This window comes from Sardina pilchardus, chromosome 22, assembly GCF_963854185.1.
Source record: "Sardina pilchardus chromosome 22, fSarPil1.1, whole genome shotgun sequence".
NCBI classification, from domain to species: domain Eukaryota; kingdom Metazoa; phylum Chordata; class Actinopteri; order Clupeiformes; family Clupeidae; genus Sardina; species Sardina pilchardus.
Genome location: NC_085015.1, coordinates 30,107,219 through 30,129,924, shown reverse-complemented (window position 1 = coordinate 30,129,924; position 22,706 = coordinate 30,107,219). Strand labels below are relative to the sequence as shown.

Sequence of the window (22,706 nt, the reverse complement as noted above, 5' to 3'; positions counted from 1 at the left end):
CTAAAGACCCTCCTGGCACGGCACACATTATGTGTGGCCCAATTAGACGACAATTGTTTTTGAATCAGTAGATGTTCCTTTCTCCAGCAACAGTAAAACCATCCACCAAAGCCACTGCGAATACGAGATAATGCTTCTTAAAAATGACCGAAATTTAGAGGGAGGAAAATTCTGCTTTCAGTGGTGTAGATAACCCCTCGGTACACCTTTTGGTCTTTAAAACTATGCTACCTAGGCTCTATGGAAATATAAAGCTTATGTTCATATCAGTAACACTTTACATTACGGCTCGCTAATGGTTAAGGTGGTAATTGTATGGTAATTTCTATGTAATTTCATGGTAACAATCCCTTGTTACCACTTAGTAATGTCCATGCAGTTTCTAGTGCAATTACTCTGCAGTTTCTAGGTAATAGCAATGCAAACAGCATTAATTAAGGTGGTAATTTCTATGGTATTTTTATGTAATTTCATGGTAATAATATTTTGTAGCCCCTTATTACTAGTCATTTCTATGCAATTTCCCATGCAATTACTCTGCAGTTTCTAAGTAATAGTGATGCAAACAGCTTTCATTTTAAGTTTAATAAAATGGTAATGATTTAAAATGAATCTAGTTCTTGAAATGATCGTCCAGGATTTACTTATTGTTTTTGTTTAATTACCTGAAAAACAAGGAGGTAATTTCCAGGAAAATACACAGCATCAGGGCCGTAAAATACACTATCACTTATTTCCACTCAGTTAAATAAGTGATTGGCTTTGACCAATATGTCAAGTGCAACACCAGAAATGAGAGACTTCTGGACAAATGTTATGGCAATGTTAATCAGGCATACACTGCCAAAGCCAGACCACCACTTAAGGATTCAGATCACAACGTTTCACCTGCTGCCCACATACCGCTCTGTTTTCAAATCAACTAAACCCGAAATACACACAGTTAAGTTATGGACAGGTGAAAAATCGGAGGAACTAAAGGGCTGCTTTCTCAGCACTGACTGGGACGTTTTCCTCAAAGACGCGGACATAGACGTTGCGACGGAATCCATTACGGATTATATCAATTTTTGTATTGAGACTGTCATACCGTCCAAAAGTGTTAAACGGTACCCCAACAACAAACCGTATTTTAACAAGGACATTAACGAGTGTATCAAAAGAAAAAGAGCTGCATTTAAGGTGGGGGATAAGGTTGCAATGCGAGTGGCCCAAAAGGATCTGAACTGTCACATAAGCACAGCGCGTCGCCAATACAAGGAGCGGGCGGAACAAGACCTGACGGAATGCAATACAAAGAAGCTGTGGGACTCGATCAGACAAATGACAAATATGTCTGCAAAGAGGAAGCCCTTGTCTGCGCTGAATGAAAGTGTCAGGGCAAATGAACTGAATAATTTTTATATGCGCTTTAATGTGGATAACAGTGCAGAATGTGCCAAGGTTTTGCAAAATGTAATCTGTGATAATGGGCATAGGATTGAAATTAAATTGGAATCTGTAGTTAACACTTTTAAAGGCATAAACACTAAAAAGGCAACAGGGCCAGATGGTTTGTCGGCCTTTATCCTGAAGTCTTTTGCGGACGAATTATCCCCAGTTTGGCATAAATTGTTTCAACTATCTATTGATTCCTATAGTATTCCAAAGCTATGGAAGAAATCCATTATTTTACCGATTCCTGAAAAGGCGACTCCTCAAGAGGACAATGACTACCGGCCCGTGGCCATCACCTCAAACGTTTTTAAATCATTTGAGAAAATAATGATAGGGAAACTTCGCACAGATGTGCAACCAGCTCTTGATAAATACCAGTTTGCCTACACCGAGAATCGCAGCACAGGCGACGCTATAGCAACTATAATGCATCTGGTGCTTAAACATCTTGAAAATCCAACTGGATATGCCAGACTTCTTTTTGTTGATTTCAGTTCCGCTTTTAATCTTATCCAGCCTCACATTCTTCTTGAAAACTCAGCTGAATGTAAATCCATTTTTAATTAGGTGGTATTACTCTTTTTTTTTTTATCAAATAGGCCACAACAGGTCAAGTTTAATTCTACTTTGTCTAACATGACTTCATGCAGTATTGGTGCGCCCCAGGGTTGCGTCAGCTCACCTTTTTTGTTCACGTTGTATACTAATGACTGTGTAAGTTCTGGGCCAAATCAGCATATTGTTAAATTTTCAGATGACACTGTTATTCTTAACCTGCTCACTAAACACGATGATCTGAGCATTCACCAAGCGGCAGTAGACAAGTTTGCTAACTGGTGTGATTCACACTTTCTACATATTAACACAAAAAAAACAGTAGAGATGGTGATAGATCCCAAATCCCTCTGTGGCCAGTGTACAGTGGCTATACATGGACAGGCCATTGCACAGGTGAACACTCTTAAGTACCTGGGGGTACATATAGACAGCGATCTCAGCTGGCGCACCCAGGTGACCAATGTCTGTTCCAGAATACACCAGCGTCTTCATTTCCTGCGAAGACTCAGGGTCTTTGGAGTTTGTAAAAATGTCATGTTAATTTTCTACAGAGCTACGATTGAGTCTGTTCTCCGCTATGGGATTACCTGTTGGTTTGGCAATCTAACAGTGAAACACAGGGTGGAAATCTCAAGCCTCATTAAAACTTCAGGAAGAATTATGGGGGTGATTCCCCCCCTTAACCCACAGGAGCTCTTTGAGCAGGCCACTATTAGACAGGCAAATGTCATTGTATCAGATAGCGATCATGTACTGAATGGGGAATACATCCTTTTGAACTCTGGGAGGAGATTCAGACTCCCTCTGTGCAAACACAATCGCTACAAACATACTTTTATACCTCAGTCTATTAAGCTACTGAATACATGGAAGAGATGTGGTCGGTAATGGAATGAAGTAATGACTGAGGGGGTGCAGCTGTGATGGGGGATTTCTTGCATGCATGCATGTAGGTATGTATTCCTCTTCTTAAATTATGGAATGAATGGATAGATATTTATTATAGAATGAATGTGCTTTTGGGTTGGGGGGGGGTGATGTGCAAAGGTGTGGGCAGGCTGAGGGGAGGGATAGTATGGACTTGATGGGACAGGGGCAGTGGGTTAGGATATCCAATGTTTCTGAGCCTGTACTGTTACTTTTATCTGTTCTGTTACTGGTGTTGTCCTCTTTGTTTTTTGTGTAATGCTGCAACCTCCCTGTCTCCGAGACAAATTTCTCCCTGGTGGAGACTAATAAAGAAACCTAAACCTAACCTAATTTTACCATCTCTGATCTGAAATAGGTTACCGTGTACTGACATTCAACACACAACCACATGTTGAGCACAACCTTAACTTTGTTCTGCAAAAAAACATTGTTTTCACATATTTAACATGTTCTGCAATAATAAAACAACATAATCAAATTCTGAAACAGTAGGCTAAATATTTTAGTTGCAGTGCACCCTAAACCTACCAAAACATTCATACAGGTACAGAGGTGACGTGTTTGTTACAGATGAAAATATTATAATATTTCATTTAGTCGGCAGGCCAACACCAGGAAATGTGCTTATAAAAAACACTTTTGATGGCATTTTTTGTTAAAAGTTGGCAACCATGCTAGAAGCTATTAAAGGGCTCTGAGGTTCCAGAATCCAGTGGTTGCCAAAATCACATGCATAATTTAAGGTCAAATTTGAAGGTCAAAAGGTCAAAAACAATGCATTTTATGGTTCGTCTTTTTGGGGGGCTCTATTTTCATAGCATTCTTTTTTAAAAAGTTGGCAACCATGCTAGAAGTTATCAGTAGGGTCTGAGGTTTCAGAATCCAGTGGTTGCCAAAGTCATTTTTAGAATTTAAGTCAAATTTGAAGGTCAAAAGCTCAAAAACAATAAATAAATGTTATGGATTGACTTTTTGGGGACCTCTTTTTTCCACTGCATTCTTTTTTAAATGTTGGCAACCATGCTAGAAGTTAACAGTAGGGTCTGAGGTTCCAGAATCCAGTGGTTGCCAAAATCATATTCATAATTTAAGGTCAAATTTGAAGGTCAAAGCCTCAAAAAAAATAAATACATGTTATGGGTTTGTCTTTTTGGGGACCTATTTTTTCCATGTGACTCTTTTTTTAAAATGTTGGCAACCATGCTAGAAGTAGAAATAAATGCACTTAGAAGGGGCCGTTTTACCTCTACGTTCATATTTGTGAACCGAATGCGGCCTGACAAAAATGACTCGCACGGTAGCCAGGCGTCTTATCCAGAGCTGGTCTTATCCAAACGTCAACTTGGCGCTGTGTTCAAGATTCTGAAGCAAGTGCTAAGACTCCGATTGGCCCAGAGAAGTGTCCATTACAAGAATTAGCCAATAATGTATCGCAATTCTAGCCCGCATTGCATACAGATTAAGGGCAGCCCCCCCCCCCCCAAATAAAAACTCTCCGGTTCTGCACGATTCACGTGAATGACCCAATTGACCAAGAAAACGGCGATTGTCGCCGAAAAGCGACAAGTTTGCAGGTCTGATCTATGTTTGGTATCATTTTTAATGTCTCAACGCGAGAAGTAAGAGGGTCTCAGTGGTAAAATTGTAAAATAAGTGTAAATATGTTTTCTGGTGATCTAAGCAAAAATTGCCAGTGTTGGATGGGAAACCTCCCATTCCCCCTTTTGTAATGAAAAGATATACCCTGCGGAGAGCCAAGGTCTTTTACTATAGTCATAGAATCTATATGTTAATTTCTAAGGTGGAACCAAGCTGACATGCCTCCTGTGTCTAGATGGATATTTAAGAAAAAACAAAGGTGACTCTTGAGATTCTTGCTTACCAAGATCTCCACCCGTGTGTCGTTCAAGCTAGGAGTCTGGCTAGCAGCACTCTGAGTTTGGTTTTAGGATTGGAACCTCTGCTTAAATAGAGTTCCACTTCTTTAGTTAATTCTACATCAGGTATGATATCTTGAACTTTATTTTAGGTTGATTGTTTAATTCTTTTGCTACTTTATTATTGTCTGTAACTTTATACCTTTATTGATTGTATTAGAAAAGATTACAAATAAATGTGATGTTAATTGGTAATCGGTAATATTCCTTTCTTGAGATTAGAGTCCGAATCAAGGGATTTGTTTAATCAGGTATCTTAGTAAACAAATTCTCAGTTAAACTGTGTATCTTGTGGGGGCCAGTCATACTATTAGGCAGGGCTGTACGCTTAGATTTTTCATTAGGAGCACAGGTGCTCCTAAATGAAAAAAATTAGGAGCACAGAAAAAAATTTAGGAGCACTAAGAAATTTCCTTGACAACCTCATGCCTTAAAGAGGAACTATGCAGGATTGGCGATTTCATCTCTGGTTTCGGTTTAGTTTTTCGTTTTCGCTCGTTTTATGCTTGCATTTTCTCTGCAGAGCTTCCCCGACAGCTTTAGCGTGTATATTTATACATGTATAGGCTATATTTAAATATATAAATTGCAAGCGTGGTTCTTCGTCTCAGACTTCCAGATGTAAACAAGGAGCGATCGTCTCCTGCAGAAAGTTGCATAGGGTCTCTTTAAGCAGGATACAGATCATTCACAGCAGTGGCAATCCTAGTCTCTGCTCAAACCCTCCACACACACAGAAAATGGCTTGTCTTGTTTCTATTTAATATTTTGAATTCAGAATTTTTATACATTTTGTTAACAATTTATAGCATTTGCAATATCTTGAATACTTCATATTGATTACACTTGTCTTTAATGATATTACAGTGGTGGTGTGTAAGTCTAATTGAATGTCTGTCACTTTAAGTACCGTACTGAACATAATTAGGTTTCATTCAGTTTTAGGAAAATACTAGTCACGCATAGTTCAAGGATAGGCCTACATGTTTTCATTAAATAACATGAATGTTAAAAAAAAAACTAATAAAGGTAAAGACAAATATTTCTGGTGTAATAGAAAAGATGAGTGTCCAGCAATGTTAACTTCTATGATTTAGGTAGCCTACCGTGGCATGGCATTGTGAGTTGTCCCGTTCACTTTTTCCTTGTCATGTTGGCTGGGTGCTTAACCTACTCTTACTTAACTTACCATGACTTGTCTTGGAGTTTGGTATATGCTATCTGTTATATCCAATGAGTGACAACCAGTGCTAAAAAAACCGTTACGGTATTCTCCTGATAACGTTAGTGGAATGGATTTAATGTGAACGTAGCCTAAAGACGCAGAGTGGCTATATGATACAGCGCACATTTGCGATGAAAATGTTCCGCCTTTTTGAGGCAGGTGTAGCACCGAATCGTGGTTAAATCCATCATTTAGACGACAGAATCAGTAGGATACCATTTTTGTTTCAAGTCTACCAGGCCTATGTCAAATGCAGGTGAAGCTGGGAGGAATTTAACATAGCCTACGGTTTCCACACCGTGTTTATGAACCGTGATAATAATATTTTAAATGAACACAGTAATATAGTCAACATTTGTATCATAGTTCACCGTTTCACCGGTAATCGCAATAGTCACCAACTGATAACGAACAGATTGAAGAAAAAGAAGAATGGATTTGGAGTGACAGACATTTCTTGCGTGTGTGTGAGAGCGCGAGGTTGAAGCTGAAAGCATGAGTGTCCAGCCAGGTGCAAGAGTTGTCAACTCCAGAGCTGTCAACTCTGAAAGATGCGCGAAAATTTAACTATACTTTGATCCACTTGGTGTTGATTCATTTTAGGAGCAAAATGCGAATGAAAGGGTTGAAATCAGTATTCGCAAGTGTGCGACAATATATATTTTTTCAATTAGCACTATTATATATTTACTCGCATTTGCGACGAGCTGCTCGCAGTGTACAGCCCTGCTATTAGGAGTCACTGCGCTAATTCAGTTCGCACCAAGCTTAGTGGGCCTCTGCGTGCTAATGCCGGCCAGCCTGATTAGCCAAACGAATAGTGGTCCCTGAACTGGTAAGAGAAAACTTCACAGGTGCCAATAGTCAATGAACTGCTAACGATATAGGTTGGATCTCTTGTGATTAATCAAATCGGCCTTGTAGAGAGATAAGTTTAGAAGTACTTGGTACTTATTGTAGACTGATATTTCAGTCATCGGCAGCGAAGCTACTGCTTATACCATAATGGAGTCAGATGGTCAATACATTAAACAAGTTCAACACAGCCTCATTGGCGCACCGGGTAAAGACAGAACACGTATATATACAGTGCCTATAGAAAGTCATCATACCCTTTTGAAATAGTTACTTTTTTTGTCTTACAGCCTGTCTTACCTACTTTGAAGCATGGTGGGGGCAACATTATGTTTTGGGGATGTTTCTCTTCAGCAGGGACTGGGCAATTGGTCAGGATAGAAGGGAAAATGGATGCTACCAAGTACACCAAAATTCTTGAGGAAGACCTGCGTCCCTCTCCTAGACAGCTGAGGATGGGGAGGTCATTCGCCTTCCAACACGACAATAATCCTAAACATACTGCCAAAAGAACAAAGCAGTGGCTTAAGGATAGGATGGTGAATATCCTTGAGTGGCAAAGTCAGAGCCCTGACTTAAATCCTATAGAAAATATGTGGATTGACTTGAAGAGAGCAGTCCATCGCCATTCCCTATAGAATTTGACTAAATTCTAACATTTCTGCACGGAAAATTGGGCAAATATTCCCCTATTTAGGTGTGCAAAGCTATAATAGAGACATATCCAAACAGATTGATGGCTGTAATGAAAGCAAAAGGAAGCTTTACAAAGTATTAAGTCAGGGGTATGATGACTTTTCCAACCATGTTATTCTAGTTTTTAATTTTTTTATTAATTTTCAGAACTGTTGACTTTTTTTTCATCATTTTGATGTTGTACAGCTAAATTTGTAAATAAAACTGGAAAAGATTTTTTTTAAAATGGGTTTTAATTTCAGGCTGTAAGAAAAAAAAAGTAACTATTTCAAAAGGGTATGATGACTTTCTATAGGCACTGTGTATATATATATATAAGTGGGAAAATATATTGTTGTATATTATTCCTGCTTACAAAGTCATGTCGAGCTGTCAGCTTGCTGTGGTGAGATACACGTTGAAATGTAAGAATTTGTATAGTATGCTTTTCAAATTTGTATTATTTAAAAATCTAAATCAAATCAATGCAAGTATTTATACATGATATTGTGGCAGATCTGGGTAGCCTAGACTGTGCTGAAAAAAACAATATGTAGCATGTGTGAATGGCACTTACAATGACCAGGATAAATGTTTCTAACTAGAGGTAGTGAAAATGCCCTTAAAACAGCTTAGGGCTCATAGGGTTAAAGCAAGAGTCCATACAAGAAAACCATGCAGTTTGGACAAGCTGGAGCTAAAGAGATTTGTGCCAACCTAGTAAATGACTATTCAAAGAAGTTGTTGTCAGTTGAAGCAATTCTTACTTTTCTTGTCACAAATCACAGTTTACAGTTGAATTGGATGAGTTTTCACGAAAATCTATAACAAAACTCATATGGATCATTTCACAGAGATGAAATACTGATAGGCCTACTTAGAACTATGCGTAGACAATAATAAAAGGCTAATAATAATAACTAGAAATGCAATTCCAAGGAATTACCAGTGCATGAAAATGCAAAAATTGATAGATAATGTAGATATGGTTACTAAGGTGTAGCTAGGGTAAACATGGTGGTTGCATAGTTTACAGAGAGTTGATAGTGTGAAGGTAGACAGTTTAAAGCTGAAACATTCCCAGTTCTAACTTAACTAATGATTACTATTCATGTTAAAATGTTAACTATGGTAACAATGATAACCAGGTTGATTGGTTAACTTAGCTACTGATTTCATGCAGTAATGGTAAAAATGTTAACTATGCTAACTATGCTCACAGTGTTAACCAGGTTGATTAGCTAACTTAGCTAATGATTTCTAGCAGTTATGCTAAACATGCTAACTATGCTAGCAATGCTAACTATGGTAACAATGCTAACTTAAACTAACAATGCTAACCAGGTTGATTAGCTAACTTAACTGATGATTTCTAGCAATAATGCTAAAAATGCTAACTATGCTAACAATGCTAAAATTGCTAACAATGCTAACCAGGTTGATTAGCTAACTTAGTTGATGTTTTTTGCAGTTATGCTAAAAATGCTAACTATGTTAACTATGCTAACCATGCTAACTTGCTAGTGAGGACTTTTATTTTGAAACATTTGTTGCTAGGGTATCCATGGTGGCCACTATCAGGAAACAAGAAGTTACTGCAGTATAATCATGTTGGTTGCTATGGAAACGGTCATAAACACTTAATTTTAATGGTTGATATATTGGTTGCTAGGTACATGGAGTTTTCGTGTAGTTGACTGGAGGCATAGTTCTAGTTGATAACTGACAGTTGGAATGGTTGAACAGTTAAATAGTTGAGTAGTTACAATGGTTAAATGATTTAATAGTGTATTATTATATGGCTCTCTAGAATGTTGAGAGAGCTCCCATTCACTTTGAATGGGCCTCCCCAACGTTCTACCGGTGATTAATATGTATAATCACCGGTGAAAGTATATAATGACCGCTGTCAATGGCAACGGGTTTTGTGCTTCTAATTCACGTCTTTCATATCAATCCGCAACAAAGCCGTTCGCTGGTTGCAATCGGGTTGCAATGGAATTTCATTGAAAGTTACCAAGTATGTTGCCAGGCAACACCTAACAACTGTCAACTGTGGCGAACTATTTATTTTCTAGAAGTTAGCGGAAGCCACCAAACGGTAGCCAAGTCATTGCTAAAGACACATTGAGTTAAGTTTCATTTCTCTTTTTGGCAAGTAGCCATATAATAAGCGGGATAATGTATAGAACGCCGGTCATTATCGAAAAATAATTCCCTTCAGGACGAAGCAAAACCCCTCCGCTGCGCGTCGGGGTTCTGTTCATCCTGTCGGGAATTATTTTCCGATAATGACCGGCGTTCTATACATTATCCCTTACTTATTGCAGTGAGGACCTTTATTTTGAAACAGTTGTGGACAAAGGAAGTAGTGAAACAGGATCTGTAGTCTTAATGAGATTGTATGCTTAAAGCCTGAGACAGAAGGTGCCTCTCATATACACTAATCCAGCGAAACACGGAAGTAACACAAAACCGCCATTACTGCGTGCCTGGCTGCTAAGAAATTAGCCCGTTGGTTCCATAGGCGGCTGTTGCAGAGGTTAGCTGTTATTAATACACGTCTTAATACTTTATGGTGTTAATAAATTACCTTCACTGGTAAGTTTTGGTACAGTCTGACATCATTGATCCAATGTTCCCTTTCACCTGACATTTTCATTCATGAGCGGGACCCCTTGTTAGACATTCTCTGACAGGATGCTTTCATTGAAAAGCACAGGCAAGTGTCACTCGTCATACTCGCAGGCACGCAGGAATGGCGATATTCAAGATGGCAGCGCCCATAAAGTTCGCGCTGGATTAGTGTATAGTGTTTACGCGTCCTCTCTCGCTCCTCGATCCTCACTGATCTTTCTTTATGTAGATCATTGAGGATCGAGGAGCGAGGGAGGGCATATAAACGCTGCTTGAGAGGCACCCACAGTAAATACTTTAAAAGTTGTATGTAGATAGTCTAATTAATGTTGATAGATAGAATGTTTAATGGATGTTGATAGGCAGATTGTTTAATAGATATTGATTGACAGTTTAATGGGTGGATGAGTGAATGGTCTGAAGAAGATGAATGGATAGAAGGTTGGATGGAATGTGCCTTATATTCTTGTTAAGAGAGACACTGATACAGCTCTCTGAGAGTTGTTGATACAGGTGTAATCAATTTAACTGGCTAGTCTTAAGAGAGCCAGAGTGTACGCTTAAAGCCTGAGACAGAGTAAATCATTTAAAAGTTGAATGTAGCTAGTCTAATTAATGTTGATAGACAGAGAGTTTAATGGATGTTGATAAACAGTTTAATGAGTGGATGAGTGAATGGTCTGAAGAAGATGAATGGATAGAAAGTTGGATGGAATGTGCCTTATATTCTTGTAGAATGGAGAGACACAGCTCTCTACTGAGAGAGTAGTACAGGTGTAATCAACTTAACTGGCTAGTCTTAAGAGAGCCAGGCCTGAGACAGAGTAGATTGTTTCAAAGTTGAATGTAGATCGTCTAATTGATGTTGATAGGCAGACTGTTTAGAATGGGTGGATGAGTGAATGGTTTGAAGAAGATGAATGGATAGAAAGTTGGATGGAATTAGGAAGACTTATGTTGATACCGTTGATACAGGGGAACAGAAAATGTAGTCTCAAGAGAGCCAGTTTAAAGCCTGAGAGAGAGAGAGAGAGAGCTGCTGCACCTGGACTGGCCACCTGGCGTAACATTCTAATTGCTGCCGTGATGTCATAATGAGCAATGTTAAGTCTATGGGGAAATGTTTAATAGTTTTTAATTTACAGTTTAAAAAGTATAAAAGTTACAAAGTTGAAAAATATATTGCACAGGTCTCCTTAGTAAGACCTACGTAACAAAGTTTGAATCAAGTTTCTACGTTAAACGGTTCAAGCTGAATTGCGAGCGTTAGAAGAAGTTGGAATAATAAGAAACCTAGGAAGAACAGTACAGTGCATTTTCATGCACTGTAATAATTAAAACATTTGTCTTGCTCTAAAATGGGATGTCAAAAATGACTAAATGTAAACACCAAAAATAGAATTTCAAGCCCTTTTTGTGGGATATATGACCATTGAATCCAGTGCCACTTTTACGTATTGAAAATGAAACACTGAACTTTTGAAAAAAAAAAAAATAATAATAATTTAAAATGCGCCATTCTGAATTGCGTATGGGTCTATTTCAGACCCAGGTTTAAGGTGACCTGTAGGGTGTCCTACGAACCTCGTTTAGTGGCTTAGCACATAACCTGCTCCCGACCAGGTTTGGCATGGTGATACAGCGACGCTAAAACAGATTCACTTTCGTATGACAGCATACCCTAGCTTTGAGCACAACATACCAGGCTAACTCACTAATAGAGGTTCGCAGTACACCCCAAGGGAGGAATAATGTGGTCGTGGAGATGCGTGAGGGTGCGGTGCGCGAAACAGTGTAATTTAGGATACTTCCGGGAAAAAGATAGGATCAGTCAAATGAAATAAAATAAAGGATTAAATAAATTTAACAAATTAAAAAACGATAGAAAATGTCGTCTATTTTTCTAATACTACTATTTGAAGATGACTACACATGTTGAAAACAAAATACAGACAGTTCTGCACCCTTATTGAAATTTCACATTTCATTCCAAAAAAGATTAACGAATGAACCAAAAAGTACACGGACCGCCTACCTTCCGTTCATTGGATTCTCTAGTTTGAAACAAAAATCAGGAATGAAAAAATATTGCCCTTATTAGAATTTCGAGTCATTTTCTCACAATGGATTTTCATGAAGCGGGTAAAATAGCAAAAGTCCAGTTTCCATTGCAATAAATTATTGAGATTATTGAGTATTGAGATGGTTATGCGATTTCCTGAGAGACTCATAAAAGCACGCAGTCATACGTCGATGGAGCCTCTCGATAATGGTTAACCCTCTGGAGTCTAAATCCCCCCCTGGGGATTTAAAAAACTGTTCCAAACACACATCTCAATCTCTGCTAGTTTTTGTCCTAGAAACATATAAGTGACACCATTAGAAATCAACTAGTTTCCAAATATACAGTAGGTGTTGAAATGTGATGGCCGTTTCTCTCACGCTTTGGTGATCCATGCTCTGCGTGAAATATATTACAACTGTATTACAACTTACCGCCACGAGGTGGCAGTACAGTCCGCGGTAGCACTTTAGCGTTTTAGGACTCCTAATTTTTTTCACTAAAAGTAATTCACGAGGCATAGCCTAGAACAGCTTAAAATTATTTGAGAAGACTCCTAACTCACTAAGACATATTTTAAAAAAGCTTTTAGTAGCATTTCACGTCGCAATGTAGCCTAGTGAAATGTAGGCCTACGTGCGGTTACAGCTGTCATGCGAGGGAATAATTGCATTGCAACTAAGGGATACAATAACGCCACCGACAATCAAAACCACCACTGCATGTAAACTAAATGTAACGTCTCATTGTAGGCCTAAATTCTTTGAATGAATCTGTATGAAAGCACGTAGCCTACATTTGCAAAGAATCTGGCAAAGAAACTGCATCTCTTCGTGTCTGCAATTGAGTAGCTCAATGGGTAGCGTTGCACTATTTGACATGAGGAATCGAGGTTCGCGTCTCACTTGAAGCGCTCTAGCACGGTGTAGTGCAATGTAAAAGAAACTAATCGTTATTTGTCATCATCAAACATGGAGAGAAAACGCCAATGAGGAATACTAAAGCCAATTTATGTAGCCTATTTGTCTAATTCTCTGCACAGCACTGTCTAAGCATTCAGCATTCACTGTTCTGGGTTGCGTTTCTAGAAAGCCTCGTATGCTTACTTGCATCGCAACCTTGAAAGTTCCCTGGATTTGGTGTTTCTAGAAAAGGTAATTCAAACTCTCAAACTCTCAATTGCAAACAAGGACTGGGCAGTAACACCTGTGGCGTAGGCTACCTTGGGAATTGCGGTTGGTGATGTCGTCAGTGTCAGGAGCGCCTAACCAAAAATCACAAGCGCCCAACCAAAAATCACTAAATTGATGTTTTTCTCGTGACTCAATGATTGCGCTTTACTGCAGGCTAATATTAAATTAAAAGACCGACTCCCCTGTTGGGGTCATTCTTGCTACTTGTGTTACCTTACATTAATTTGCGTGTTGGTTTGAGTTTTGGTGAGCTTCTATTATTGAATGTACAAACCCACATTTCATGCATAGCCTACCAGTCTTTAGTGCAGTGGCAAAAGCGGGAGACTCGGTATCGATTCATTGCAGGTTCTAACCCCGTATGCAATCAACATGCTTTTGTTTCTGACTACAGTGAAACGTGGAAATAACCTTGTAATGCCGTGGAGCTATTATTTAAACTGATGTCGTGTTCCTGGCCACTCGATGTAAAGTAGGCTAATTAAATATATTTAGGGTCTAATCCATTGTTATGTGTGGTATGCCTCCTTTTACTCAAAAGTGACATGGAAGGGTGAGATGCGAACCTTGGCCCCGCAAGCTATGTACTGACGCGAAACAGCAGAACCACTGTGCTTTCGTTTCCGTGGTCTACCGAAGGGAGCTATCTTTCCCCAAATCAGTAAGAGCTGCAGGCTGCACTCTCCCAAATCAACACGAACTTAGGGCTGTGGGGAAATAACTGGTCTTCAACTGATCGCAGAAATAAGGTTTGTTTTTGTAAATTGTATTATGGACAAGTCAATACCATATAATATTATCTGCAGTAAATTAGATAAAACTGCCTGCTCGTGATGACGTGCTATTTTCTTATCTATGGTTTATCCTTGAATTTTCAATAAAGTATCTATCTATCCTCAGTTAACATGATCCCATCGAGATCCGTAACACCGACATTCCTAACCCTGCTCACAAGTGCCACCTGGTGGTTGTTTGGGTCATTGCAGCTTCACTAGGGAAAAATCAATAAAATAAGCGTGATTCACACGTGAGGTCTCTTGAGGATCTCACGTGTAGCCGGCCAATTGAATCCAACACCTACAGTATATGTTTTAAAAGAGAATATATCAATGACACTTTGTAAAAAGAATAAAAGAAAATCCTAGGATTTCAGTCCTCTCACCTGCAGCAGGCCCATTCAAAAGGCCCATTCAACTTAACACTAGAGGCGCCAAGCGCCAGTCATTTGACCGCTGACGCGTATTACTAGAAGCGCCGTGTGGGTTTGACCTAGATATACCTAGAACTGCCGGGCTGCGGTCTTTTGACCGCATCGATTACAAAAAAAAAAAAAAATTGCACTTGATTAAATTCCAGGACCCTACGTTCACGACTTTTCCTAAATACGCGTGTTTTGTCACCCAGAATTTTTACATGATCGAAAGCACACCGGCACAAGCTAGTTTAGAGCTATTTTGCGCTTTATGTGACAACACTATGTTGTCTCGCGTTCGGCCATGTTTGTCCAGGCTGCTATTCTCTTTTCTCACTGCAGATGTCGCAAGGGTTTCCTGTCAGTCGGGCATGAGAATAATATTTTACCATAAAACATATATATGTGCAATATGTATTATATATGTGATCTATTTTAATAACTATTTTTCATTTACATGGCATAGTCTATGGAGGCGATTTAAAGTGGTAAAATGCGAGTTTGTTTTGAAAATGTTGCGACGTTGTTCTATTAGGCAGGCCTACATGTATAAAAAATATTTTCAGCTGAAATTCGTCATAGCCTATTAATGTACGTAGGGCGCGTATGCCTACGTACGAAACGTGCGAAAAATAAGCGATAGCCTATAAACGATTCCCACTGAATACACCACATTAGTATTGTGCTCGTTGCTACGATAGGCTACACAGGACTCAGTTGCATGTTCTGTAGACATGAAGTGGCAACTAAAGCCATTATCATTCAGCCATGAAAACTTCGGCGGCTGCAGCAGCATTTAGCTTTTGGCTGAGCCAGCTGGCCAGCCACTAACTTCATCAGCCAGCCGTTATTCTCAAAGCAAATGGCTTCGGGGTCTATAGATAACACACTATCCATTGCAAACATAGCCTATTTGAAACCGATCATTCCGGTTTGCTACATTTGATCATCATTTGATCGGTTTGATCATCATTCGTTTTGCTACGTGTGGACATGATCTTAGGCTCGAACCAGCAACTATTGGGCGTAGGGACTGAAGCTCTACCCAGTGGGCTACGGCTTTGCCTCCCCACGATGGGGTGTGTCACAATCCTCAATCACGAATTCACATAGAACTTAGCTTAAATTGTAGAAACAATAGGCCTATAGCTTTTTCTCAGCAGACATCGAAACATAGCCTACACATTCGCAAAACGGAGAATATCTTTTTCACTCATCATTTTTAATTAGCTACTTCTCGCGCCTATGCCTGCTCAGCATTTCTGCTCTCTGTATCACCCTTCCTCCAAGGTAGCTAGATCCTACAAGATGCTTCTCCCTAAATGAATGAACATTGTTTTAGAAAGTAGCCGCGGTAGCCTGTAAAATGCGGCATGAAATCCTGGCTACTGTGTAATTGAAACCAGACTAGGTTAGGCTCTTTGTTCCAGGTCCGATAGGCTACCTATTAAATGAATAGAAGTGAATTTGGGGAGTGAATTAGAACTAGCCACCCATTCATTTTAGAGCTTAGATTATCTGCCCAAACCCGAACTGCGGGTTACGGATCTCGAGATCCAACAACACCGGTGTTGGGTCGACATTTTTCATCCTTCCCCTCCCGTCGGGTCAGGCTCCTAATCACAGAACGCGTATGCCTCCGTTGTAAAATAGCCAACATTTCTAAGTAGCATACAAAATGTAAAAACGAAAGATAAAAAATCAAATAGCCTACTATAAAAAAGTTGAAAGTCAAGTTTGCTCAAGGTTTGTTCAAGAGTTTTTACCTCAAACAACACAAATCAACACAAATAAATGAACAGATAACTCAAACGTGCTGTAGGCCTATGTCATAATGAAACAACCACAGACTACCAACAACACGGTCTGACAAATTTATGACCAAACGATTTGATTCGTGCACGAAGCGCCATCTAGCTATCATTATGTGTAAGTAACAGCCTCCCAGTCTAAGGACTCAGCGGTCTTTTGACCGCCTCGCCACGCTTTAAGTAGTTCACACCAGCACGGCGCTTCTAGTAGGTCGTCAAAGCGGTCAAATGACCGGGGCGCGGCGCTTCTAGGTATAAGTGGGTCAGAACGGCACGGGGCTTCTAGTGTTAATTTGCATTTGAAAGAGACACTCACTAAGTGACACATTTAGTCTGACTTTTTCCAATTTGTAGTAAAACTTCATAACATTCTTGAAAGTTCTTTTTACTTATATGAAGCCAATACGGTTCAAACCTCAAAAGTCTCTATATATTCATAGTGATTTCATTACATCCACTTTACTGTCATATAATTATTGTGTAGGACCTCTAGAATATAACCATATGTGACACTTTTGCATGGATGTTTTTAATTAGATGAAAAACTTAAACATCTCAAGGTATAGCTGACTGCCTCAAAGTGCCTGAAAAGGCCCCAGACCTCCAAGTGTTAAACTGCATGCTTTAGAAAGTTAACGTAATGGAGATGTTCAAAATTACTAGCCTACTTTTTGGCTACTTTTGGACTTTTTGGCAAACAAAGGCACCCCAATTTAGCTATAATGGCAAACTGTCCTAAACATTGCGTTCGTTTTTGTGACTTATGAAGCATATCCGTGATAAGTTGAGCAGACACTGCTTTTTCATTGAAAGAAGGTAATAAGCATTTCTCTCCCTCTCCATTGACCAAAACTTTGCCCTGGCATCTCTGCTGGACTGACTGAGTTACGTCGCCTCAGAGAACTGTGAGATGCCGAGCGTCATGTCTCTTTTCTCCGCTTGTCACCAGCGCGGTGTCTTCGTTTTTTTGTGTGTTTTTCCGGCATGAGCTGAACCCGCATGTTATTAGGGCGGTCTTATGTTGCCCCCTTAAAAAGATCTGAACGTGACTAAAACTAATAAAAACTAAAATGGCAGCTTGACACAAAGACTAGACTAAAACTAAAACAGGCCGCCAATACAACACTACATAGTTGGTACCTTTAGTCTCCTTTATAACAATGGCGTTCAGCAGTCCTTTCCCTCTGACAGTGGTCACAACATCATTAGGCAGCCTCATCAGTTCAGTCCTAAGCAGCTGGCCCATCTTTTCAGAATTTTCAGCCAGCTTTTCCTCCTCCAGGACCTGCAATTAGAAGAGGCGCAGTATTGAATACAGTGCAAGTCAAAGGAAGTGACATCAAACATAACATGCTCAACTCAATTTTTACAGAACCAATATTTAAAGGCCTTTCCCTCAAATGAGTTCAATGACATCAAATTTCTGTTTGAAAAGTACTATGTGCCGTGAGTAAACTTTAAATAAAACTTTAATTTCAGTAGTCTTTAGTTTCAGCTTTGAGGCAAAAAGTCCAAGGTTAAGTTTTTTCCCCTTTCTCTGAGTAGTGTTGCTTTCGTCAACGAAAATTATGACTAAGTATCGTCGTCAACGAACTTTTTTCACGTGACTATAACGAGACGAGACGCAACGTAAATGCTGGCCATGTGACGATGACTATAATTAAAAGTATAAGGCAATATCGTTGACGTATAAAAACGAGACTAAATGTGGTTTACAAAATAAAAACCATGCTAACATGCCTCTTCATTTTCGAAGACCAGAAGGACAGAAATGTTATTACATTATTTTGTGTCGTTTAGTCGTGTTATTATTTTGCAGTATTTCTGTTTCCTGCGTCTCACTTCAGGGGCGCATCAGGTTGCATGGTCTGATTATCATACCAGAGGACCAGCGTTTCTCGCATGGGCCTGTTGGTCATATCCGGTGCTTCTGTCACTCATCTGATAATATTTGATCATGTAGCAAAGGAGCTGTAGATGTATAGCCTATCGTTATCGTTTATAGAAGCTAAGAAATATAGGCTACGTTCAGTCCGTTAAATTGGCATCTCTCTCAGTTCAACTTTGCACTAGGCTACTTATCTCACCTCCGCATGTAGATCTAATTCAGATGAAAATGTTAACTGGCAACTGCAGATTTGATTAGTGTGTAAGCTTCTGTCCAACTGATGCTGGCGCTGTCATATAGCCTAGGCTACAATAATAACATTATTCCACCGATCAGCAACGAAGTTCTAATCATAGACACATTTTTAATGGAACCTTGGCTTAGTAGGCTATCTAATGTTGTGTGGGAATTGCAAGAAAACTATTGAAAACAATTCCTTACCAACCACAAAAGTGTGCGTGTGTCGTTTATTTAAACGGTAGAAAAACTGAATCAAAGACGGCGCTGTTCATCAACAAAATCAGCATGGAGTTAAAACATAATTTAAAGTCCCACGCATTTAAAGGGGCAGCGATCACTCAAGGCATAGGCCTGTAGCCTACGTGATGAACGTGAAATGCGTTTTATAGGCTACAAAACACTGCATTAAGATGACAACTGTGTGTAACCACGCTTATAGGCTACCTAGTTAATGGTGAAATAGCATCCACATTTACAGCATTCAATAGCCAGGACAACTTGATCTTCAGTTAAATTGTTCTCAGAAAAGGAACAGCAGGTCTACAGAATATTCCAAATAGTCCTTTCATGGTGACAGGGGGAGACCAAACTCTGTGTAACATACCTGATTCCACTGTCAATGTTCAGTGCCTATGTAACCTGTAATATTTGTACATTTTTAATCCATGAAAATTAACCAAAATGTATCATTTCCTATTAAAGGGGTAGTTCAGAATTTTGGACATACAGATGGTACGGGTTGAGAATGCTCCTTTCTTTCCCGCACATCGGGACTCCCGAAGCATCGGGACTTTGTAATTAACTGCAACCGCAAGGGGGCAACATACACTGTAAAACGTAACAACTGTCCTTACTCAAAATATTTAATCAATTGAACTCAGTTTTTGTTTTTTGTTGAGTATACTTGCCTAACCTGAGTGTTATTCAATTTTTGTGGGAAAAAGTTAACAAACTTGCTTAAATCTAGTAAAGCACACTTAAACTTCTTGAGTTTGCTTAAGTTTGTGCTACAAGCTTAAGCTACAAGTTAAATTACTCACTCAAATAAAGTACATTATACTTAAACTGCTTAATTCTGTGCTACAAGCTCTGCCACTAACATATTACACCTGAATATTGAGTAAAATGTACTCACATTCTTGCTGAAGTCTGTGCTATTGATAGGCCACAGTATTAGCCTATATAGGCCTATTGAGATGACAAATAGGCTACTTATAGGCTGGTTTAGGATAGGCTATTTGATTTCGAAGTGTGTGCAACTAAGTCAAAATGCTTTTAATTTAGCCTTTGTACCGTAATAATAAATTCATAAATTAATAGCCTATGCTAAATTAGTTGAGGAGGCTGTTTGAAGTTTGTGCGAGCCTGTCCATTCTAGTGACGCTGTTCATAGCTTTCTATTTTGCTGGAATTCGCAGATGATGATAATATCAACTGACATTTGCCCTGTTTCGGCTTTGGGGTTTCACACGCTTTAAAAACCTCTAGCCCTACACTACCTATAAACTCGAAGTAAACTCTTGGTCTTGTACATTTGTGTAAAAAAAAAATCGTTGAAATGGGTAGGTTGAAACATAAAATGAGCCACTTCATGCAGCAGCAAGCAAAACTGAACCAGGAGCGCGGGACTTTTAAATCAATCACTACCAACGATGACGTCAAGTCAGATTTCACGCTCCTGCTTAACTTGCAACGTCTGATGTAAGCACTGGATGTCTTCGACAAGGAAGGAGCTTCCCTACACAATTTCAGTTCATTTCGGTCGATTTTTGCTTTCGGACTTCAAATGGTGTCTTGGATGGTGCAGTAGTCTATCGTTACTTTGCTGGTAAGTAACATCCTTCTTTAAATAACATAGCACTGCCATTTTCAATGTTGTTTGCTGACGTTCATGGCTTGATTGTTAGCAGCTCATGACGGCTTGCCTTTGGTTGCTGCCAATGCACATTTGTGCTAAACTTATTGTTCAATTAATATAGTTTTCTATCCACCTAAGCTATATGCTGTACACGTACAATGCCACTTTAGTACAAAACCGTTGCGAGGTAAAATAGCTTACATTATAATGACGTTAACTGTGATGTATTCAAATTTGAACGGTTAGCAAAATCTAGCTTAGTTAGCTATTCTCAAGCTTGCTGTTCGCCATAGTATGTCAATATATCTATGGCTGTTTGCTGTGTAACGTCCCAGAGGGAAGAAAAAGTTGCAAAAATAATGAGCACTAAGTAACCCCAAGATAAGCTGCCATTTTATGTTAAGCAAATTCGGTTGAGTTAAGTCAAATTACTTGTGAATTTAATTGCTGTTAGCCTATAAATACTGTGTTGAAATGGTCATATGAAGCCACATTTGACACGTTGAGTAGAAATAAACGGTTGTTATAACTATTTTATGCTCTGTTATAGCTTATATTTGTTTTACATTTGTGATAGTTCAGTTATTAGTGTAATAACTAATCAATGTTGTATCCTAATGAGCCGTTCTCTCTTTTTTTCTTTTGTTGCAGAATCAGATTGGAAGAAAGGTAATGCATTGGCCTTGTAAGTCCTGCACATTTATCTCTTCCAAACGAGGGCAGCTATTGAAGCACTATAGATTAAAGCATGGAGGGCTCACCAGATCTTGCCCAATACCATGCCTCCATCAACAGTGCTCATGCACATTCAGCTCACTTAATGCACTGAAAGTGCACCTATCGAAATTTCATTCTCAGATCACACACACTGAAGTAAACGAGCCTGAGCACATATTTAACTGTCAGCTATGTGAGTTTAATGAGCCATGTACAGAACAGGACTTTCTGAGACACTTGCGCCAACATCTGAAATTATTCCAAAAAATTCAATGCCCGTATAAAGACTGTGATTTTGAGACAAATGTCTATTCTACTTTTAATACACATAAGAGCAGAAATCATAATCAGATGTCTAACGATGTTAGTCTGGCATTCAAGCCAGATATAGTCTCTCAGGTCTCTTGTTCTGATGAGAGTGCTCCTGTTGCACCTTTAGATGACCTCACTGCTGAGGATGAGGATGAGGAAATGGCAGACATTGATGCTCAGGACTTGGATACCCAATTAGAGCACAATTTAGCATCATTGTTCCTTAAAATGCAGGCAATTTTGAATATATCCGAGCGTGCAGTGCAAGAAGTGGTCCAGGAGATATGTCAACTGTTTGTGCTTTCTGAACCTTTAGTGTATACTGCCATTGAAGGGATTCTCAAACAGCATTACCCTGATGTTGACAGTAGTGTTGTCAGGGAGATAATTAGGGCTGTTACAGAGACAAATGCATTTCTGAAGCACACATCTACAGGAGGGTCTCTTTCAACGTCTAGAAGGAGAGAATCTTTCTTTGCCAAAGAATTTCTAGTAGTTGAACCTGTAGAATATGGCAGTAAACATAGTCAAACATCAGTTTACATTCCATTACTTCAAATGCTCCAGGCGTTGCTGCGAAAAGATGACATTTTAGACAAGTTTCTTTCTACAAGTGGCTCTCAAGCACATGATTATTGTGACCACAGGGATGGTTCTGCTTTTCACAACAATGCCATACTAACTGATGAGGAATTTAGAATTGCCCTTGGCTTGTATATTGATGATTTTGAGGTCGCGAACCCACTTGGGACAGCAAGGAAAAAGCACAAGTTGTGTGCTATATACTGGACTCTAGCTAATCTTGCTCCAAAGTACCGCTCATGTCTTCATGCTATACAGTTAGCTGTGTTATGCAAGGTTACTGTAATTAAGGAAAAGGGATACCATGAGGTTCTGCAGCCACTAATAAAAGACCTGGTATCATTGGAGGAGCAGGGAGTATATATTGAGAAGCTAGGTACGAGTGTAAAGGGAACGGTTTTGTATGTCACTGCTGACAACCTGGCTGCCCATTCACTTGCTGGTTTTCAGGAGAGCTTTTCTGGTAACAGGGTGTGTAGGTTTTGCATGGCTAAGAAGGAGGAGATTCAAGATTTTGAGGTCCGCTCAGGTTATTTCTCTTTGAGAAACAAGGAGGATCATGATAAGCATGTTCAGGATGTGATGCAGGACCCCTCC

At 39.3% G+C, this 22,706-nt stretch overlaps 1 protein-coding gene across 1 annotated transcript in view; it reads right to left on the bottom strand.

The window, feature by feature from the left end:
• oat (ornithine aminotransferase) overlaps window positions 1-22,706 on the bottom strand; it is a 125,544-nt gene that overhangs the window by 5,757 nt on the left and 97,081 nt on the right. Inside the window, exon 9 of the mRNA XM_062525596.1 lies at window positions 17,653-17,797. Coding sequence (XP_062381580.1) covers window positions 17,653-17,797 — 145 coding nt within the window. The remainder of the gene's footprint in view (window positions 1-17,652; window positions 17,798-22,706) is intronic.